This window comes from Onychostoma macrolepis, chromosome 19 (genome assembly GCF_012432095.1).
Source record: "Onychostoma macrolepis isolate SWU-2019 chromosome 19, ASM1243209v1, whole genome shotgun sequence".
NCBI lineage: Eukaryota > Metazoa > Chordata > Actinopteri > Cypriniformes > Cyprinidae > Onychostoma > Onychostoma macrolepis.
In genome coordinates this window covers 27,947,381-27,970,770 of record NC_081173.1, presented here as the reverse complement: position 1 = coordinate 27,970,770, position 23,390 = coordinate 27,947,381, and the positions used below count along the sequence as shown (strand labels likewise).

Sequence of the window (23,390 nt, the reverse complement as noted above, 5' to 3'; positions counted from 1 at the left end):
TGGTGTTACAACTAGTACTGTATTACAACCATCGCTGCTCTCCCTACAGCAAGATCATTCATTTTATAACTTCCTCACTGGCATTCTCAGAAATTACAAACATTTGTCAACAACTACAGTGTAATATTTATATTGTTTATGGGATATGTGATTCCATTCCTTAACTATAACCGTACAGTAAAGTTGACTTTTGATTTGCAGTATGTTTGTTGACAAGCATTTCAGTGCATTGCATTAGCGTAAGAAAACAAATAACCAAAGAGAAAATATTTAATTCTAACACAGGCACATTTCTCACATTATTCTATATTCATTTAATTACTATTTTGTCTTTACTTTCATAATCAATCCAGTGAAGGGAATACCTCATAGTAACTCGTGACGTCAAGAAAAACTATTGGCTATAATTTCGGAGACTATTTATGAGGCGTTTGCGCAGAAACATCTCACCAGTTCACTGCGACAACCGAGGCGACTGGGTCACTTATTTTAAGTAAATCCTAGAAGGTTATTCTGAGAGGAATTGTTTCTCAAGGAAAAGCAAAGATGCGACCCGTACTGCTTTTGCTCCTCGGAGCTCATCTGGCTTATGCTGGTGAGTGATAATTACAATATTACAGTAGTAGCCTATTATTTGTTATGGTTGCTTTTTAAGAGTTATTCTGTTACACTGAAACAGACCTGTATATGAACAGCCCACTTGAGTCAAAGATTTGTGTTACTAAGACTTTTTCAGAGACGTGTTTTTTTTTTTTTTTTTTTTTTGACGTGTTTTATAATTTTAATGTTTTAATATCCTAAAGATCATACTTTAAAGGTATCCTCATGTTTGTCTACGACTTTATATTTTGATTAGTATTCTTTTCACAAAACTGATTTAGCCACACTACTACTAGCCTACTAACAATAATAATAGCTTAATAATAAACGATATTAAATAATAATAATTATGCTGAGAAACAGGAGGATAGGAATCGCACGAATTCCAAAACATTCGTGTATAATAAAATAAATAAATGTATAAATAGCTAACAAATATATTTAACTTATTGTTTTGACTTTGAACATGTAAATCATATTCTAGAGCGCTAGTTTGCTGTATCTGATCAGTTTCATTTTAGACCCGAGAAGCGTTTTTCTGCCCGGATACCGATGACGAGCTGCATGCTAAACCTGCTAAACTTTAGTCTAATATTAATTAGGAATAAACTTTGTCCTACCATGTATTGTGGAAAATGCCCATTAAAGCAGAATAAAAATTAAAATGAATTTTATTATTATTATTTTGTTTTTTTCCCCACAAGACCCAACGAACAACTGGAAAGAAAACAATGTTTGGCGCAGGTTTAGGGAATTTTGACTACAGTGTTTTGGCCACTAGATGTCGATACAATGCCACGAAATATTTACATTTATATTTACATTTCTTCATTTGGCAGAAGCTTTTATCAAAGCGACTACAGTTGAGGAATACAGCAAGTGATTTACCATAAGATAAAAAAAAAAAACTGATACTACATTTTTTTTTTTTTTAAAGTAAGTGGTTGTAAACAATTTATTCTAGTTACATTACAAAAAACAAAAAAAACATGTTGAAAGTTAGTCAACTAAATTTGTTTATTTAAATAAAATAAATTGATTGCAACCACTTGACTTAAAAAAAAATAGTCAATTCAATGAATCATTTTTTTTTTCAGTGCATTGGTCAAATTAGTAAAAGCCAGGACAGGAAGGATAAAGGAAACATCCCTTGGACAACAGACATATAATCACACTGTAAAAAATTGCTGTAAAATTTACAGTAAGTTACTGGCAATTTTGGTTGCCAGTAAGACTGTAAATTTACAAGAGTACTGTAAATCAATAATTACAATTGTACTGTAAAAATACAGCAAACTCTTGCATGCTGTAAAATTGTTGTGATGGTGTGTAAACATTTGGTAAACTTATTTCATTTGATTCTACTAAAAAGGAACATTTCTTAATATAAAACTGCAAACATTAAATTTATAATAGTAAAGTTACTAAAAACATGAGTTTAACTCAAATCGTTGCAGTTTATCATCAGCTATAGCACACATGCATGTAGTAAAGCACTTAACAAAGAGATCATCACTTTATCAGCAACTCTACAGTTACTGTCTTTAAATAAAGCAGCAGAACATCAGTGTTTGTGGCTCATCATTGACTGAAGCACAGGCTCTACTCTCCACCACAACGGTGATCCACAAAACTACTTAACAGATCTCTCTTGTGCAAAATAATACAGTTCAGTTAGATATTTACTCTCCTTGCAGATAACACCTGCTGTTAACAAGCAGAATCACTGAATGAAAGAGAAACAAGAACTACAACTGACTTCAGCCACAGCCTTAGATGAACTCAACTGAAATACAAGACATCATTAAATCTCTCAAGATCTGATTAAACAACTCCACAAACAGCATTACCAGCTTCACACATTACAATTTGACTTTATTTCTGTCATATGTCTATAAAAATTATTTGAGAATTAACAGAAGTTTATTTGTTTTATTGAAAACATTTAGTTTGACCTCACCATTGTGGCGGTCAGGGTTTGCTTTAGTTGGGCTCTTGACCATCAAATTTTAATCTTAGCTTTTTTCTGGCTGCTGTAACTGTGTTTGTAGAGCACATTTGTTATAGCAAGAAAAGCCAGAAAAATGTGTGGTTATGTGCTTTTGATTGCCTATTGATAATGATGTATTTATTATCTAGTGGCCTGATTCACTGATCTCATTCAGAGACTGATCTTTAAAGACATGGTGTGGATATCTTTTTTTTGTGTGTGGTGTTTACAGCTGCTATATGACCCTGAATAAGACGACAAACTGCTGCTGAAAATTTTTATAAATGTCTTATGCACAAATCTTTTAGTACTACGGCAGCAATTAGACACGCACAGACATCAAGAATCAGTGTATGAATCTCAACAATGGTGACAATCAAAAGCTTAATGCTGCAATGCATGCTGGGTACCAGCACAGTACAAAACTCACCCATGACTCCCAGCATGCATTGCGGCATGAATAAATTATGCTGCGGAATTGTCCACTTATCGTCTTTAATTCTTACTATGTGCTTTTATTTTTTATTTTTTTGTATTGAATTATAGTAGCAGGTTTTGTGATGTTCAGAGTTGATCTGTTTATTTATTTTGTTGATTGTCACCATTGTTGAGATTCATACACTGATTCTTGATGTCTGTGTGTGTCTAATTGCTGCTGTAGTACTAAAAGTTTTGTGCATAAGACATTTTTTTTTAATTTTTCAGTAGCAGTTTGTCGTCTCATTCAGGGTCATATGGCAGCTGTAAACAACACACACAAAAATATCCACACCATGTCTTTAAAGATCAGTCTCTGAGTGAGATCAGTGAATCAGGCCACTAGATAATGATTATATAATCATCAAAAGCACGTAATCACAAATTTTTCTGGGTCTTCTTGTTATAATAAACAAACACAATTACAGCAGCCAGAAAAAAGCTAAGATTAAAAATTGATGGTCAAGAGCCCAACTAAAGCAAACCCTGACCGCCACAATGGTGAGGTCAAACTAAACGTTTTCAATAAAACAAATAAACTTCTGTTAATTCTCAAATAATTTTTATAGACATATGACAGAAATAAAGTCAAATTGTAATGTGTGAAGCTGGTAATGCTGTTTGTGGAGTTGTTTAATCAGATCTTGAGAGATTTAATGATGTCTTGTATTTCAGTTGAGTTCATCTGAGGCTGTGGCTGAAGTCAGTTGTAGTTCTTGTTTCTCTTCATTCAGTGATTCTGCTTGTTAATAGCAGGTGTTATCTATAAGGAGAGTAAATATTTAACTGAACTGTATTATTTTGCACAAGAGAGATCTGTTAGTTTAATTTAGTTTTGTGGATCACCATTGTGGTGGAGAGTAGAGTCTGTGCTTCAGTCAATGATGAGCCACAAACACTGATGTTCTGCTGCTTTATTTAAAGACAGTAACTGTAGAGTTGCTGATACAGTGATGATCTCTTTGTTAAGTGCTTTACTACATGCATGTGTGCTATAGCTGATGATAAACTGCAACGATTTGAGTTAAAGTCATGTTTTTAGTAACTTTACTATTACAAATTAAGTGTTTGCAGTTTTATATTAAGAAATGTTCCTTCTTAGTAGAATCAAATGAAATAAGTTTACCAAATGTTTACACACCATCACAACAATTTTACAGCATGCAAGAGTTTGCTGTATTTTTACAGTACAATTGTAATTATTGATTTACAGTACTCTTGTAAATTTACAGTCTTACTGGCAACCAAAATTGCCAGTAACGTACTGTAAATTGTACAGCAATTTTTTACAGTGCAGTGATGGGAATAACGGCGTTATAAATAAACGGCGTTACTAACGGCGTTATTTTTTTCAGTAACGAGTAATCAAACGAATTACTGTTTACCCCGTTACAACGCCGTTACCGTTACTGACAATAAAATGTCGCGTTACTATATTATATTATTAGAATTTAATTTTTCAGTTCATCTGAATGGATGCGGAGTGTAGCTGTATTTGACGTACAGTAAACTCTAGTCGTGTGAAGCGCACGACTCGCCGTCGCTTTCTCTCACAAACACGCACGCAAAGAAAGATACAGAGCAAGAGAGTCTTTCATAACATGCAGAATTGACGCACTACATGTAAACGATATTCTTTGTTGTATTTTCCTGTCAAAATAACGGAGTTCCTTTGGAATTCTTCATCTTTTAAGAACTGCCGGGTTCTCTGGTAGTGGGCGGGGCTAATGCACAAAGGACAATCTCATTGGCTGGCGCTCACCTATTATCGTCCCTGTTTTGATTTCAGCAAATCAATTCGAGCGAACGCAGACAACGTGATTAATATTCATGAACGAAGAAGCTCATTAATCCTTAGTGCATTTTATATTGATGACAAATATGCATTCATACTTGGTTATTCTAATTACTAAAGTTCTATCATCATATAATATTAAATTATCATAATATTATATTATAATGCTTGACTGACTGATACTAAGTGTCAGTTGATAAATAGTGTAGATTAATGTACAATGTTTCATAATAATAATTTATTCTTTTTAGTGTCCATTTCATTAATTTAACACATTTAATATTTGGGGCATCCAAAGTTATTTGACATTTTAAATTTTTTTTAAAAGTAACGCAATAGTTACTTTCCCTGGTAATTAATTAATTTTATAATGATGTAACTCAGTTACTAACTCAGTTACTATTTGTGAGAAGTAACTAGTAACTATAACTAATTACTTTTTTAAAGTAACGTGCCCAACACTGCATATAATACAGATCAATCACATCAAACACTGAAATCTATGATCCTGTGTGTGAGAGAGAAACTGTGTGTTTATGTGTAGTAAGCAAAATGGACAGCAGGATAAGCACCATTTTTTTCTTCATATTTCACACTAATCTGGCATCTTAAAATACCAGAAACTTACTGCATTTCATTCCTTTCACATGACTGAATCCATTACACTAATGAATAATATAATAATAATAACAGCACATTCCTGTTAAATAGGTTAATCAAATAGGCTACAAATCATTATTGTAGCAGTTTACTTTCTTTATTGTTGGACAGATTTGAAGTAATATATTCAATAATAGATTTGTTCTTCTTACATTTCTCTTTACCTGAAGTGAGATCTTGAAATCTCATACCGGTTTATAGCAAATCAAACATAGTTTACTGTGTCTAGATATAAGTCTTTTCATCTGTCTTCTTGTGTTATATTTTTTTAATTAACTGGAATCAAAATTACTTCTGTGTTTCATCACACTTGACTAGTTTGTGAGTAAATATTGTTTTAACAAAAAATACAGCACAATCTTGATATATTTTTAGTACAATAACTGACAAGGTCTCAAATGTAAATTTAGGCAACTTATGAAGATCTGGAATATGAACATAATTATTAAACAACTAAAGCTAGAGTCCTTTTGAATATCAGGGTGTCATTTTTTCGTTTTTTGTTAGTCAATTTAAATATTGTAATATAAGTAACTGTTTTCACCTGTTTTTCTATCTCTCTCCACAGGAAAACACTCTCTGAAATACATCTTTACTGCTGTGTCTGGAGACATTGACTTCCCAGAGTTCACTTCAGTTGGTCTGCTTGATGATGGGCAGTTTGATTACTTTGACAGCAATACAATGAAAGCTGTGCCAAAGACAGAGTGGATCAGACAGAATGAAGGAGCAGATTACTGGACCAGAGCGACTCAGAATCTGATTGGCACACATCAGACCTTCAAAGTCAGCATCCAGACCGTAAAGGAACGCTTCAACCACTCAACAGGTAAGCTGGTAACAAACCTTCCTACAAACACGGACAAAGCCTCTTCCCACAGTGGCGTGCGTTTTTTTCTTTTCTATTGTATAGTAAGGTATTGACATTTGTGACACTGGACCACAAAACCAGTCTTAAGTGTCAATTTTTTAAATTGAGATTTATATATCATCTGAAAGCTGAATAAATGAGCTTTCCATTGATGTATGGTTTGTTAGGATCAGACAATTGTTGGCTGAGATACAACTATTTGAAAATCTGGAATCTGAGGGTGCAAAAAAATCAAAATCTTCACTGATTTGAGTCACACAAACCTAAAATACACACAACACAGAAACAGTTCATGGCTCAGTTTGATTGGACATGATGAAAATCACATGACATCTACGGGGGAATCCCCCTCCCCAGAAAGAATTTGTTTATATAATTATTATAATAATTATTTTGAGGAGCATGTGTGCACCGTCTGAGCGCATATGATGCATTTTGATTTGCGCAGATCGATCAGCGTCTGACTTGAAGTAGTGTGTGTCATCAAAGCAGGCCACAGCAAGAGCGATTCGAGCAGACACTGACTACGGTCATCGCAGTTTCTCTGGCGCTGCTGCACGAGCTCTGATGACCTCTAATTCACGATTTACCAGACTCACCGTATTTCATGTCGTGCTTTAAAATGGTAACAAACTCCTGTAAAAAATCTAGTTATATTAATGCAATCAGGGCCGCCTGCAGGATTTCTTCAGTGGGTACGCACTTATCAGAATTACCCGAGCCCGTCTTCCCCTTCTCCCAAAACAGACTAGCTACTGTTATTAAAATACACCGCAAAAAAAAAATCATAATTTTATGGAAAATAACTGTGATTTTTTTTTTTTTTTTTCAGGTTGTTTTCTTTTATTTTGAATTGCAGTCAAAACTCTGTAAAAGTATCTCTGAATTAACTACTTGGCTGTTATTTTAAGGATTATGACATTAATGACAAATTTCAATAATTCACGTTTTTAATACAGAAAAACTACTGTATTTTTTTACAGTACATTTTCTGTTTTCTTAAATTACAAACAAATGTATGTAAAATTACAAAAATAATCTGTAATTAATAAAATAACAAAACCGTTAGATGATAAAATGGTCAAATGACTGGCAGCAACAGCTGCCAAACAAAAACCATACAATTAAAGTAAAATATCCTTATTTAAATAATCTGACAAACACTGTTATTTTACAGGTATTTCCTGAATTTTTATGATCAAACACCTTCACTGAAAAACAAAAGACAAAAAAACGGTCAAATGACTGGCAGCACAGGGTGCCAAACTAAAACCTTAAAATTAAAGTAAAATCTCCTTATTTAAACAAGCTGACAACACTGTTCATTTACAGGAATTCCATAAATTATTACACTCAAACACCTTCACTGTAAAATTAACTAATTAACTAATTAATTAATTAAACGTCACATGACTGGCAGCAACAGAACATTAAAAACTAACAGATCTCTCTAGATCTCAGCATCTTCACTTATTACAAACCAGTCTGACTTCATTTATTTCATACAAAACGTCTTATTGAGAATTAACAGAGGTTTAAATGTTGATGTTTTATTGAAAATAATAAAGTTTGAAATCACCATTGTGGAGATAAGTGTTTGCTTTAGTTGGGCTTCTGACTCTTCACTTTATAATATCAGCTTTTCTCTGACTGCTGTGACTTTGCTAGCAAAAAATTACTAGCGAAAGCTCTGATTATATAAACCTGGTTAATTATTGATGATGAGTTAATCATCATGTAGTAGCCTGGTCACATCATGAGTATTGTCTCAGAGTATGTTAGCATTTAATGTTTTTTGTTTTTAATTGTTTTTTTTTTTATACAGCGTTCTTGTTACAACAGTCGGAGATTCTTTTTTTTTTTTTATCATTACACAGAAAGTGTCTTGAACGGAAGCGTTTTGATTCACAGAAACATCAAGAATCAGCACATGAATCTCAACAATGGTGACAATCAACAAAAAGCTTGTTTTGTGATGATCAGAGCTGATCTGAATATTTTGTAGATTGTTACCATTGTTGCGGTTCATATGCAGATTCTTGATGTCTGTGACTCTACATGCTCTCATCTAAATAATTTTTTCAAAATACCTTACAAACCTTCAAAATATCAAAGCAGGGCCACATTTCAAGCAATAAAATTGTAACACCACAACAAAATGAAATTAATAAATGTAACATGTTCAGATATTTCTGATGAGGCTAGTGAGTTAGGCCACTATACGATGACAAGACCATCATCAGTACGTAAACCACTTCATCTGATCAGAATTTTTCTTGCACGTTTTGCTGTAACAAATGTGCTTCAGAAACACACAGTCACAGCAGCCAGAGAAAAAAACATTGTTAATAAGTGAAGAGTCAGAAGCCCAACTAAAGCAAACACTTATCTTCACAATGGTGACTTCAAACTTGATTAATTTCAATAAAACATCAACATCTAAACCTCTGTTAATTCTCAATAAGAAGTTTTGTATGAAATAAATAAAGTTAGACTGGTTTGTAATAAGTGAAGATGCTGAGATCTAGAGAGATCTGTTAGTGATTAATGTTCATTTGGGATTTAAAGGGTTTCTGTTGTCTGTGTTTTGTGGGTCACCATTGTGCTGAAGAGTAGAGTCTGCTTCAGTCCAGGAGAAGACCAAGAAACAAGCTGAATGTGCTGAATGTAGTTTTATTTAAAAGCAGTAACTGTGGAGTTGTTGATGTAGTGATAGTTATTAGTTTTTGCATGTATGCTGTTGTTAGATGATTAGGGGTGTAACGATACACGAATCGCGGTTGAGCGATTCACGGGCATTTTCAAATGGAAGTGATCATCCCTATCCTTGGGTGGGGACTTGGGAGTGAGCAGGGCACGTGCGTGTCATTATGTAGTCGTTTGGAATGCACTTGGTGAAGGGAGCGTAATTGCCTCATTATCTTCAGCTGGGATGTTCCGTGACAACGCAGCACGGTGTGCGTCAGCAGATGTCGCTGTTTAAATGTATATATAAAACTTTTAAAATTATGAAATTTATTTTTTTTTTTATGCGGTTGTCCGCCAGCGAATCTGCTGACGCACACAGTGCTGCGTTATCACGGGAACATCCCAGCTGAAAATAATGAGGAAATTACGCTCCCTTCACCAAGTGCATTCCAAACGACTACATAATGACACGCACACGCAAAGTCCCCACTCCAAGGGGATAGGGATGATCACTTCCATTTGGAAAATGCCCGTGAATCGTTCAACCACGATTCGTGTATCGTTACACCCCTATAGATGATGATTAATTGCAAAAAAAAGTTTCACAGAGAATGTTTCAGTTATAATCCAGACAATACCTGTGAAGTAAAAAAAATTAAGAAAAAAAAAATAGGATGTTGTACCTTAATTTTACAGTTTTTGTTTGGCAGCTGCTTCTGCTATTCATTGACCGTTTTTAAAAAAATGTTCTTTAACAGTTATTTCCATTAATGGTAATGTTTGGCATCCTGTGCTGCCAAGCATTTCACAGTTTTTTTACATTAAATTTTTTTACAGTGTAGTTAAGTTTTGTATGTAATGGAAAAGTGATTTTTTTTTCATAAAGTTAATTTAGAAAAACGAATGGAGCATTTTTTGTTCATTAAATGCATTTTAAGCAAGGACCAAGCAGCCAGCGGCAGCAGTGAGTTAATCATAGCCTGTGTTTGATTAATTTAGCCGTATCAAATCATCACGACTTGCCTAAAATAAAATCTTTAGATATAAAATAGTTCAAGCATATATTTTCTGATATTTATGTTGCTCTGTCCTGTCCTTTAAAATTTAAAGGATTAGTTTAACTAGCTACTTATAGCCTACTATTTTTCATTAGTTTTCTGAATACCGTTAAATTTAAAGGATTTATCATCAAGTGAGAACAATTAAAAAAGCTTTTAGAAATGTTTATCTGTATTTATAATGTAAGTAAACATTTAGCTTTATTTACCAGCATTTTACATTAGGCTATTCATGAATGTAATAATAAAATGTGACTTGGCCTTAGCCTACCTTTTTTTTTTTCTCTCAAAAATGCACTTTTATAAAAGTTATTTTTAATTCATGCAGCAAACGTTTAAAACATATCTTTAAAACTTTACTTTAAAAAAACTATTAACTTTTTTTATGTGCACGCAGGCGCCCATGTCTGTTTTGTCATTGCGCATATAAGAAGTGGCGCCCCCATGGGATTGAAATGCCCCCAGCTATAACATCCGGGCCTGCATCTGCTGAAGTGAATCAGTCGACAGCGGCTCTGATCGATTCATTCAGTGAGTGAGTCGTTGATTCGTGAGTCAGATGACACTGATTGTGCAGTGTGTTTGCTATCTTGTTCATCTAATGAGGACATCGCAATAGAAATCATGTTTTCTGTTACCCAGAACACCCTAGCATCTTCCTAGCAACCATACAGAGTACCCTAACAACTGCACAGCAATCTGTCTGAAAGACTTCACTTTCAAATTTTGAGCTTTTGAAAGCAATTCAAATTTAAAACTACTTCAAACTATTAATATTATTGGACAAAAATATTTTACATTGATTTTACATTGATTTTACTGAAAATAAAAATGTGTGAGCTGAGATGCTTTAGAAGAGGTGACAATATTAGAAAAAAAGAATTATTATTTTCGGTGGTAAAAAGTGATAATTATTGCATAAATATTAATTAGAACCATGAAATTCTCTCAAAATACAAAATAAAAAAGACAAAATATTATTGAACAAAAATATATTATAATAATATTACTGAAAATAAAACAAAGTTACATTTCAGGTGTTCAAACTTTCAAATTTAAAACTACTTCAAACTTCAAGCTTTTTAAACTGTTTCTCGTGATTATACATTGATGATACGCGTGATTAAAATGCAGGTAAAACCTGTGGAAAAATGAATACAGAAAATCCTTCATATTAACAGAGTAGATTGTGGCCTATTTTACAGACTTTTCTTAAAGTGTATCACTAACTAACTACTAACACACGGCTTAAACTATAACTGCTCAGAAAGTGTAGTTTCACTTGTTTACAAGCTAATAAAAAAAAACTTTATTATAATCGTTCAAAAATGTGTTTTCACAAATTTAATGTATTTAAAAACAGTTATTTACATTTTAATATTATATTATGCCTTTATATTATGTTATGAACAAAACTAAATTAACACACATAAAATGTTTTTTTTTTTTGCTGAGAATTTAATGCGGCGACACAATTTAGTTTCTTAAACCCGCGACTTTCTCTCAGAGCTCGTGAAAAATACACAAATACTCGACTAAATATTTGTTCAAGTTAACATCCAGAATAACAGGCTTTAAACATGACTGCGTTTAAATAAGACGAAGTAATGCTAAACCAAAGCACCACACGTGACACAAACATCGGGTGTTTTTTTATTAGCGTTATAAAACATTAACCGTTAAAACAAAGCCACAGCGAGCGGCGCCTCAGTTTTTAACCGTAGCGCATGATTCACACGCGCCACACGATCAACTACCCACATAGCAATTTTTCTCTGGCCCACACAATCAGCTATTGTTGGCCCACATACCGCAATGACTTACGGTCCTAGTGTGTACCAAGTCTGGATTCCAGACAAGGGCCACACATGGGCCATAACTGGCCCAAGTCTCAGCCAAGTTAATTACCCATAACTGGCCCTGAATTGGGCCAGTTATGGCCCATGTGTGGCCCTTGTCTGGAATCCAGACCTGGTCCACACTAGGACCGTAAGTCATTGCGGTATGTGGGCCAAGCAATAGCTGATTGTGTGGGCCAGCTGGGCCAGAGAAAAATTGCTATGTGGGCCGAAGCTGGGCCAGAGAAAAATTGCTACGTGGGACCATACCTGTATGACCATAGCTGGCCCTATTCTGGCCCAGACAGCAACATAGTGTTGGCCCAGATCCGGCCCGCGTGAAATCCATGCGGGCCAGATGTAGGCCGGATCTGGGCCGACACTGCTTGCTGTCTCGGGGTCCTATACGCTGGACCAGATGAGTTCCACATGTCAGCCTCAACAGAACCATAACCAAGCCACTTGATACACACCCCTCCCAGATGAGTAGTCACAAAAACGACAATATTCTGAACAAATATTTAATCATGTTTAATCAGCAAACCAAGTTGAATGAATCTCACACCTAACATACAGCATTATGGTCAGTTCACACTTTCACAAAAGCTATAAAAAACATGCTTATTTGTTTTGCTTGGTCAGTGTGTTTCACCCTGTTGGAGTATGGCAGTGTGAATTGGCTTTTAGGTGCTTTGGAAAACAAAACAAAACAAAAAAACAGTAATATACAGTATAACAAGAAATATACAGTATATTTGTTTAATGTTAACGCAATTAACACAAAATTCTTAAATAAGGTAGTTTCTCTATTTTTGCAATATTCAAGTGTTCATGTCCCTGAATAATATCTGTATGAACCCAAGTCTGAAGAGTACACATAATATCTAGTAGACAGCAATCCTTGTGAGTGAGATGTCTGGTGTGGAGGCTGGATCTGGAACTGACTTCTGTCCAGGTTATCCGTCTTCACGAACTGCCCTGAAATACAATTCAAACAAACAATGTAGTGTGAGGCTCTTACATTCACAATGCTCATTTTGGCCTCAGTGGTCAAGTGTGCAGAAAATTCTGCTGGACTGAAATTTAGTCTTTGGTAAATAGTCTTCAAGAGTGCAAATAATATTTTAAGTTTTAAGTATCTTTCAGGATCGCGTGAGGTTTCCACAAGCAACAAAGTCTGCTTGAACAAAAACTTCACTACATTTAAAGTTTAGAAAATAATATACATACAGACCGTTACAGTTTGAAGAGAGGTGCTTTCACAGTACTCTGGTTCCGTCTTACCGTTGTTAATTTTAATTTAAATAACTTTTTTATTATCATCTGTGTCTTTTTTTTTAAATTATGATTGACCCCTCTGTAGGTTGTTGTGTATGAAGTGTCCTCAGAGCAGAGTTAAACAAGATGGCCTTGTAGGACATACAGGAACCCAGACAGCAACATAGTGTTGCCCCAGATCCGGCCCACATCTGGCCCGTGTGAAATCCATGCGGGCCAGATCTGGGCCGACACTGCTTGCTGTCTGGGAAATATTTGATATTTATTTGTTTTGTTTTTAAATATTTGATAAACTTTTGAATGTTTGAGGTTTTACTTACTAGTCAGATGGTTCATGGCGCTTTGGAGATGTTCTTCAACAGGAGATCCGCTCCTCTCCAGCTCTGCAGCACAGCCATCAGCATGGAAGAATAGGAAGAATATGTCACATAGCCAACAAAATGTAGTATACAATGTCAGGATTATTAAAATAAACAAACTACAGCAGAGGTGAAATGCAATAATAATAATAATAATAATAATAATAATAGTAATAATAATATACAAAACATACAAAAATCTTAAGATACCAGAATTCATATTTTTAGGTTTTAAAGATGCATGATGATATAGTTGAAATGTATAGTGAAAAATTCATATAAAGTTATTTAATAAGATTTCTCAGATCACCTGTGTTTCCTGTATCTCTGTCAGGAGCTCCCATTACAAATTTTCTTGTAACTTCCCCTGGTTTTAGGTATTTTTTCTGACGCTCCTGAAATCACGGTACAATTCATCAATATTTGTTTGCAGTGAAAGTTCAAAACGTGTTTGAAATAGTTTCAGCCCATTAGTTCATGTAAGTGATGTCACCGATTGACCCCACAGTGCAGACTTTTAGGTTAAATTAATTAGCTTATAGTGACTTCCATTTATCTATTGACAAAGTATCAGCAAAACATTTACAAAACTATCAGAGCCGCTCATCTACACATAAAAGGTGCTTAAAAGCTCAAACGTTCATTAATAAGAGCTCAAATCTATAAGTTAGCTTACATCTATTTGTTAGCCTGATGCTAACGGTCTTTTTGAAGACACTAAACCACTCCTGTAAAGTAAAAATTCAACAGAAATGTGTCAATTACATGTAAGAAAGTGTCAGGGATGGTTGTATGTATTATTTGTGTAACTTTAGGGACTAAACTTACCTGAAAGCAGTTAAAACAGCAAAGAGACAGCCTCTTGCTTCTTGTCAGCTGAGTGAGTTGACACCGTTACCATGGTAACCTCCTCCTCTCCAGTTTAAATATGATTTGAATGCTCAACGCGCGCCGCTCATTGGCTCTGTCCACACGAACGCGGTTATTTTCAAAATAGCAGCTTTTTCTATGCGGTTTGGCCGTTCGTCCTCACGCAAACCTGCACCAGGTCACTGAAACCGAACATTGTGAAAACTCCTGCCAGGGTGAAGATTTAAAAAAACTCTGGCTGCAGTGTTAGGCTTGTGACGTCGGAGCCTGCGCTGTTATCTCCGCCTACTGGAAACTTTTTCAGGCTCCTGATTGGCCAACATGTTACTTATTTACATAAATAGTACATAAAAGTCAAATAAAATGTCCTGAAACTTCATCATGTATTGTTTAGTAGGCCTACATCAAACTGTAAATTGAATGAGAATATGAAAGCAGTGAATGCAAAACATTGTTTGAAGTCAGTTGTATATAAATAAAACAACAGGATATACTATTCTATAATATAACATATAATATCATATAATTTCACATGTAAACACAATTAAACACACAATATGAGCTTTATGTTATGCATTTTAAAAATGTATTTTCAAAATGTATTTCAATATATTTAACAGTGTTTCACATATATGTGAATATATTACCTTTCTGTATGGGAAAACATTGGGATTTTAGTCAAAAATATTTGAAATGGATTTTAAATGTGGGTCAAGATCGGCAATACTTATGTGGCCCACATATCTATATTTGACATCTGGCCCATGTCTTGTGTGCCGTCTTAAACCCGGTACCACCTCTGCCAAACCCGGGCCATGTTTGGCCCACATGCTGTATGCCAGTGCCGGATGAATGGCAGATGAATATATATATATATATATATATATATATATATATATATATATATATATATATAACAACAGAATATACTATTCTATAATATACTATATAATATCATATATTATATAATATCATATGAGACATGAATATAATTTCGCATACAAGTAAACACATAATAACACACAAAATGAGCTTTATGTTATACATTTTCAAAATATATTTTCAAAATATATTTAACAGTGTTTCACATATATATGAAAATATTACCTTTCTGTATGGGAAAACATTGGCATTTTACTCAAAAATATTTGAAATGGATTTTAAATGTGGGTCAAGATCGGCAATACTTATGTGGCCCACTGTAAATTGAAATAAAAGTCAGATTGTAATGTGTGAAGCTGGTAATGCTGTTTGTGGAGTTGTTTAATCAGATCTTGAGAGATTTAATGACGTCTTGTTTTTCAGTTGAGTTCATCTGAGGCTGTGGCTGAAGTCAGTTGTAGTTCTTGTTTCTCTTTCATTCAGTGATTCTGCTTGTTAACAGCAGGTGTTATCTATAAGGAGAGTAAATATTTAACTGAACTGTATTATTTTGCACAAGAGAGATCTGTTAGTTTAATGTAGTTTTGTGGATCACCATTGTGGTGGAGAGTAGAGTCTGTGCTTCAGTCAATGATGAGCCACAAACACTGATGTTCTGCTGCTTTATTTAAAGACAGTAACTGTAGAGTTGCTGATACAGTGATGATCTCTTTGTTAAGTGCTTTACTACATGCATGTGTGCTATAGCTGATGATAAACTGCAACGATTTGAGTTAAAGTCATGTTTTTAGTAACTTTACTATTACAAATTAAGTGTTTGCAGTTTTATATTAAGAAATGTTCCTTCTTAGTAGAATCAAATGAAATAAGTTTACCAAATGTTTACACACCATCACAACAATTTTACAGCATGCAAGAGTTTGCTGTATTTTTACAGTACAATTGTAATTATTGATTTACAGTACTCTTGTAAATTTACAGTCTTACTGGCAACCAAAATTGCCAGTAAGTTACTGTAAATTTTACAGCAATTTTTTACAGTGAACGAGTCTCCCGCCAAACTTTCAGACCGAAGCAAAGCTAAACCCGCCGGCTCCCGTCAGATCTGCGTCGGGTCCCGCGAGAGCCCTTCACACCACACTATCCTGCTCGCTCCAGCACATACACCAGCTGTTAGCAGACCCACGAAGCTTACTAAACACATCAAACAGCGCACACTGGAAAGTATTCAACCCCTACAATCACAGACTGGGACAGCCTTCGTTCCTCCTCCAATAACATCAGCGAGCAGAGACGGTTTCATCGTGTGTGTATATATATATATATATATATATATATCTCCTTCTGTGTCGATAACATCGCTCCTTCAAAAACAGTCCCCATCTTCTCTAACAACAATCCTCGGATCACAAAGAGCTTAAGGAGATCCTGAAAAGGAAGAAGAGGATTTTCTTCACGGCTCTGAATCAGAGATAAAGCAGTGATTCCCATCCCTGAGAAAAATAAGAGCAAAGCACTGAATGACCTGCGACCCGTGGCTCTACGGAGAGGATCCTAAAACATCTCATCATCAGAGCGCCGGACTCCCTGATAGATCCTCTTCAGGTCACGTGTCGTGCTGGAAGAGGTGCAGACGACGCTAAAACAGTTATTATAGATGTGTTCACAAACACCTGCAGCTCCTCGACGCTCGGGTCGGACTTCTGTTTGCTGACGTCTCTTCAGCGTTCGATGCCTTGCAGCCTCTCGTTGTGTTTCTAAACTCTCTCTCGCTTTCATCCGGACGAGCGGCTGATTCTGTGCTCGCTGGACTTCTTGAGCGACGGGTCTCAGAGAGTTCTGGTCAATCTCTCCGACACAGAGGAGACTCTCAGGAGGCGTCGGCCGCCGCAATATCTTCTGAGGAGACTTCGCTCCTTTGGAGACATTCTGTTGTGCTTTTATTACTCTTTGATTGAGAGTCTCGTCTCGTTCTCCAGAACTTGTTGGTTTCAGTGTATTGGTCTCAGAACAGAAGCGGCTGCAGATGCTGTCACAGTGTGCTCTGAGATGATTGGTTCGTCTGTTAGATCTCTTACACACACACACACACACACACACACACGATCAACACACACTCAGGTCAGCGAGCAGGATTATTAAAGACCCCTCACATGTTATTAAAGACCCCTCACATGTCCCTCCTAAAGGAGGGACACCTTTGTTCCTGAAGCTATTCTGCTTTTAAGTTTCTAAACTTAGTATTAATTCTATTCTGTACAGACTCCTGACGGAAGACTCTTCTTATTTGTTTATTATGCACTTTTAGGACTCCTTCTTACTGTACAGAACCAAATTATCTTTGCTGTTATTGTTATTGTTTATCATTATCATTGCAATAATATTGTAATGTTGTAAACACATAGTTCCTGGAAATCTACAATTCTTGTTAATACTATTTAAATTCTTCAGTTTTGAATTTAAAAAAAAAAAAGTACTTATTTATTTGCGCATCGTGTATTTGTCTGAAAAAGTGTTGACTTTCTTGAAGTGCTGCTCAGTGTGACTTTGAATTGCTCCTCGGGGACAAATGAAGTTTTTTGAAATTGAAATTGAAAGAGATGCTTTAGATGAGATGAAAATATTAGAAAAAAGTTATTATTTTGATGGGAAAAAGTGATCATGATTATTGCGTAAATATTAATTAGAACCATGAAATTATCTTAAAATACAAAATAGAGAAGAAAAAATATTATTGAACTAAAATATATTACATTGATTTTACTGAAAATAAAAATGTGTGAGCAGAGATGCTTTAGATGAGATGAAAATATTAGAAAAAAAGAGTTATTATTTTCGGTGGTTAAAAGTGATAATAATTATTGTATAAATATTAATTAGTACCATGAAATTCTCTCAAAATACAAAATAAAAAAGACAAAATATTATTAAACAAAAATATATTAAAATAATTTTACTGAAAATAAAACAAAGTTGCATTTCAGGTGTTCAAACTTCAAGCTTTTAAAAGTAATTCAAATTTAAAACTACTTCAAACTTCAAGCTTTTTAAACTGCTTTTTGAAGCAAAAGATAGTTTGTCTTTTAATATCTTTTTAATCTAGTTTTTCTTTTGTAAGAAATGAACTGGTTCTGCTTCAGAAACAGAGGAGAAAAAGTGTAATGTGTGAACAGAAATGCGTTAGATGAGATCAAAATATTAGAAAGAATTTTTATTATTTTCGATGTTAAAAAATTGTTAATAACGATTGAATAAATATTAATTAGAACCAAGAAATTCTCTCAAAATACAAAATAAAAAATAAAAAAATATTATTGAACAAAAATATATTAAAATAATTGTACTGAAAATAATACAAAGTTACATTTTCAAGTTACACAAGCTTCAAGCTTTTAAAAGCAATTCAAATGTAAAACTACTTCAAACTTCACGCTTTTTAAACTGCTTTCTCAAGCAACAGATAGTTTGTCTTTTAATATCTTTTTAATCTAGTTTGATTTATAACCCCATCCACCCCCCGCACCACGTCTCTGAGATCATTGTTTATCAAGGGGCTCCTTGTATTTCATGTGATTTCTGTGACTTCTGTGTAAACACATATTTCAAAATGCGATAAAAAAACAACACGAACAACATATGACTTAATTTTCTTTTTCAACTTCTCAAGACAATGTTCACAATTAATACAGTTGTATTGAATTTTTTTGCTGAAAAAAGTAAGATTAATAAATGCCTACGTTCTACATTTTCTGGACGTCCAGCGCCAGACGTGTTGCCTTCAGCTCAAACTGACAAAACCAGCAGAGCATTTGAACCAAGTGACCCTCGTTCTCCAAACAACCTCAGATATGATAATCATAACAGTATTGGATGAAAAATACTTCCTCGCTCCTCCTACGAGAGACTAAAGAGTGTATCTCGTGGTACACGCGGCCTGTTTTAGGGTTAAAACTACTTCAAACTTCACACTTTTTAAACTGTTTCTCAAGCAACAGATAGTTTGTCTTGACAATGTTTTTAATCTAGTTCTTCTTTTGTAAGAAGTGAACTGGTTCTTAACTACCTTAATTAGGAACTAAACCAGCATCAGACCAGCACAAACCCTCATAAACCAGTCTAAGCTGGTCTTCAGAAGGGTGTTGATTATTTGATGAATGCAGCAGAAAGAGCTGAACACAAACACAACACTGCTGCGACTTAAAATAAAAACCGTAAAGGAGACAAAAGCCTGTCGGATTCACAACACGTGAATTCATCCTCTTCTCCCTGAACACAAGAAAGTGAGCGACCGGACGACTGAGATAAGAACAGAGTAAACTTTATAGTGACCCACACAGTGTATAATTGACGTGAATAAAACACATCATCAAATTATGATCAATTTTATCAAATGTAAACAAAAGTCTAATTTCGTCAGTCAACTCCACATTAGTCTCTAATGAGGCTCTGTTTCAGTCGCTGCTTCAGAAGAAGCTCTGAGACGGCGAGGTCTAAGCTGGTCTATCAGCTGCACTTTCATTGTCTCTAATGAATAATGAACTGTAACGAGACGCTCAGAGTCACAGAGACACACTGAACCCAGTGAAGAGAGACAGAAAGACAGACGCATCAATTCAAATATCATTTCATTTCAAATAAAATAAATAATGAATAATAAATGAATGAATCGAGAAGCCATTACTGTGATTTTCCTGACTTGAGCTGATTAATTTGTTTATTATTTGATCGTTTCTAACTGATCAGACAGTTTTCCCGCCGCAGATGATCAAGACTCACAAGAACCTCATGAACCCTTTTCACAAGACTGTGATGAACGCATTTAACCGTCATCAGCATCATAAATCCTCAAGTTTTTCATATTTGTATTTTTAAAAAAATGTACTTACATTTATAACACTATTCTTTGTATTGTATTATCTTACATCAAATTACAAATAAACTAGTTAACGCTAATGCGAGAGTGTTTCTAATGCGGCGTCTGTGGGAGGGAAGGTGAATTTGACATCGTTGTCTCTTCTGACTGCCGTTATCAGTCTCTCTCAGTTTTTTCCCTTTTATTGAAAGTCATGAAACACTTTCATGGAGTTTTTCTATTGCTGTTTGAGCAAATGGGAGTGCAAAAAATATATTTGTGGTACCCTCCCATTCACCGCTCTTCAAGTTAACCCGACTATGACGACTTCCGCTGCTGAGAAACCCGGAAACGTGAAAAAGGTCCGAAGACTTTCATTGACGGAATGTTCGGAATCTTGAATCCGTTCAAACTTCAACTGAATCTCAACTGTCAGAAGATTCAAATGTAAACAGACACACATCTGTGTCTCTGCTGCAGAGCGATCAGATATAAACTATATTAAACTCTCAGACGAGTCTCTGTCGAAGCAGCATCAGAGCTGCTCTCGATGAACTTGATCTAGTTTTGCTCTGAGATCAATCAGATGCAGTTCTGGTTTGATTTTAATATCACGGTCACTTTAGAGATCCTGCTCTCTGCTGTCGAGAAAACTCTGCTTTATATTTTTCCATCCACTTATTTTTATTATCATTTTGGGATATCGCATTAAAAACGCTGGATGGAAACGCCAAGATGCGCATAAACTCTAAAATGAGCATAAAAACTTATGCGCTCAACTAAGTCGGATACATTTCTTATCCAGTAAGAAAACATGCACATAAACTACGATAGAAACACTTTTACTGAATAAATTCCTTCATGAGCATCAAAAAAGATGCGTGGCTTTGCGATGGGACGCATAACTGGACTCGATCTCGCTCACAGCGTCTGAAATATAGTTTTGTCATTTTAAAATGCTTCAGCAAAGTCTCGTTAAAGTGCTTCGTTATAATTAACTCCCAGAACTGCGTTAATTAACAAACAGCAGACTCAGAAAATAAGAAAAAATGACCGTGTTTCATCTGCGAGCTCTGAAGCTCGTGATTTATTATAAAAATGATTATATACAGTTCTCCTGCTGCAGCAAATTCATGTTTTCTTTGTGATATTTAGCGCACGTTAATCAGGAAGTGATGATTTTGTTCTCTTCAGCTCACTGCATGGAAACAGTGCTTTATTCGCAAATGTTTTATGCGATAATCCAATTTTGTGCGTAAGTTTAATTCGTAACTTTGGATGGAAACATCTTGATTAGTTTAGACAGTAAAATAATAGATGAGCAGTGACAGAAATCATATTTAAGGCAAAGAGCAAGAGACGAAACTCTAGAGTCCACTAGTTTCTAGCTGTCGCTGTGGCAAATATCAGCTGATTTGTTTAAAAAACCGTGCATTAAAGCTGAAATACAGCCTGAAACGATGACAACAATAACGTACAATCACTAGACTAGTGATCATCAAATCCTTTCAACAGTTTATTTTACAGACTTTATTTTAAAGTCTTCCCTTTTTTTCACAAAACCTTTTGCTCTCTAGAAACCAGGTCAGTTTCGGCTGAAAATATTTCAAGTTCAAGTGTTAGCATTATAAACACCGAATTAATATCAGCATTATGAAATTAATTAAATTAATGACAGAAAAATTAGGACAATAATGTTGGACAATAAATATATAACAGGAATATAACAGCTTGACAGTAAACTGTTTTTGCAGTATTGTCTTATATTAGTGTCCGTTAAAGGAAGACTGTAAAAAAAAAACAAAAAAAAAACGTTTTTATGTAACAAACAAAACAAAAACACATGTACAGCCACTTTATCCAAAATTGTTTAATTGTTTAATGATGACAGACACAGCAATGCATCAAGCTCCAGATCCTCATGTTCGTAGTGTGTTCAGCAGATTAAAACCTACAATATTTCAGACCCAGTGGAGCAATGATAAATAATAATATAGTAAGTAATTGTAAATGTGTAAAGTTGCATAAGCTCATTATAACTATAGTGTCATATCCATATAATCATTATTATGTTTTCTATGGCTAGGACCTGCAGATCCTAAAAGGATGTAAGTTTACTACTAGATTAAAAACTGTTAAAGGCAGCAGGTGCATAAGACAGCGCTACGTCCCACTTCAAAACACACAATATTTTTACACTTTTGTGAATATTCACCTGTCAGGGTCTTTGAACAAATGATGAAAGGCAAGATTTTTACTTAATGTGCATGTTTCCCAAATAATCTTGTATACTAGAAGTCACTTTTCACTTCATTTTGTTACTTGAGATTTAACACATTTATTTTCTTCAGTGTAGATTGTCTTTGTTTAGAAATCGCCTCTTGGTCTTCTGTACTCTTTGTTTAAGGTTCTAGTTCATTAACTGATTCATTAATGATTCTTTAAGTACTTGGAGAATAATTGATCCTAATGCTTAAAAATATTAAGCATAATCAATACTACTTTTTGTAACATTTCTTTTTAAATTAAAGTATTATGACAGAATGTTCTTCCTAATGTTCGTCTTTAACAGCCGGTCAGTATCTTCACTGATCTGAGTCTCACAAACCTAAAATACACACGACGCAGAAACAGTTCATGGTTCAGTTTGATTGGACGTGATGGAAATCACATGACCTCCGCCGCAGCGAATCAGTAAACAGCTGATCACACTGATTGTGCACTGATTGATCGTTTTCATCCAGAGAAGACATCACAATAGAAATCATGTCTGTTTATTGTTTTTGTATTATTTCACAGCAACCGGTCTTTCTCTCTCATTATAATAAATTCAGATGATAAACTCACATTTCAGTTAAAAATGATTTATTTTGCTGTGCTGCTGTAGATTCAGTGGTTAGGAAACACTGTCAGTATTTCAGTTCAGTGTCTGTCAGCATCAGAGGAAGACGAACCGACTGAACAAACTTCAAATCATTTGATTAATATTTCTTCTTTTGTAAGAAATGAACTGGTTCTGCTTCAGAAACAGAGGTGAAATGTGTGAACAGAGATGCTTTAGATGTGATTTAAAATATTAGAAAGATTTTTTATTATTTTCGTTGTGAAAAAAATGTTAATAATGATTGAATAAATATTAATTAGTACCGTGAAATTCTCTCAAAATAATTCT

At 34.6% G+C, this 23,390-nt stretch overlaps 1 protein-coding gene across 1 annotated transcript in view; it reads left to right on the top strand.

Annotated features, from left to right (window-relative positions):
- Positions 1 to 455: 455 nt before the first annotated feature.
- The window catches only part of LOC131525408 (H-2 class I histocompatibility antigen, Q9 alpha chain-like), a 33,031-nt gene continuing 10,096 nt past the window's right edge, over positions 456 to 23,390 (top strand). Inside the window, exons 1-2 of the mRNA XM_058752999.1 lie at positions 456 to 595; positions 6,091 to 6,351. Coding sequence (XP_058608982.1) covers positions 547 to 595; positions 6,091 to 6,351 — 310 coding nt within the window. The 5' untranslated portion in view covers positions 456 to 546. The remainder of the gene's footprint in view (positions 596 to 6,090; positions 6,352 to 23,390) is intronic.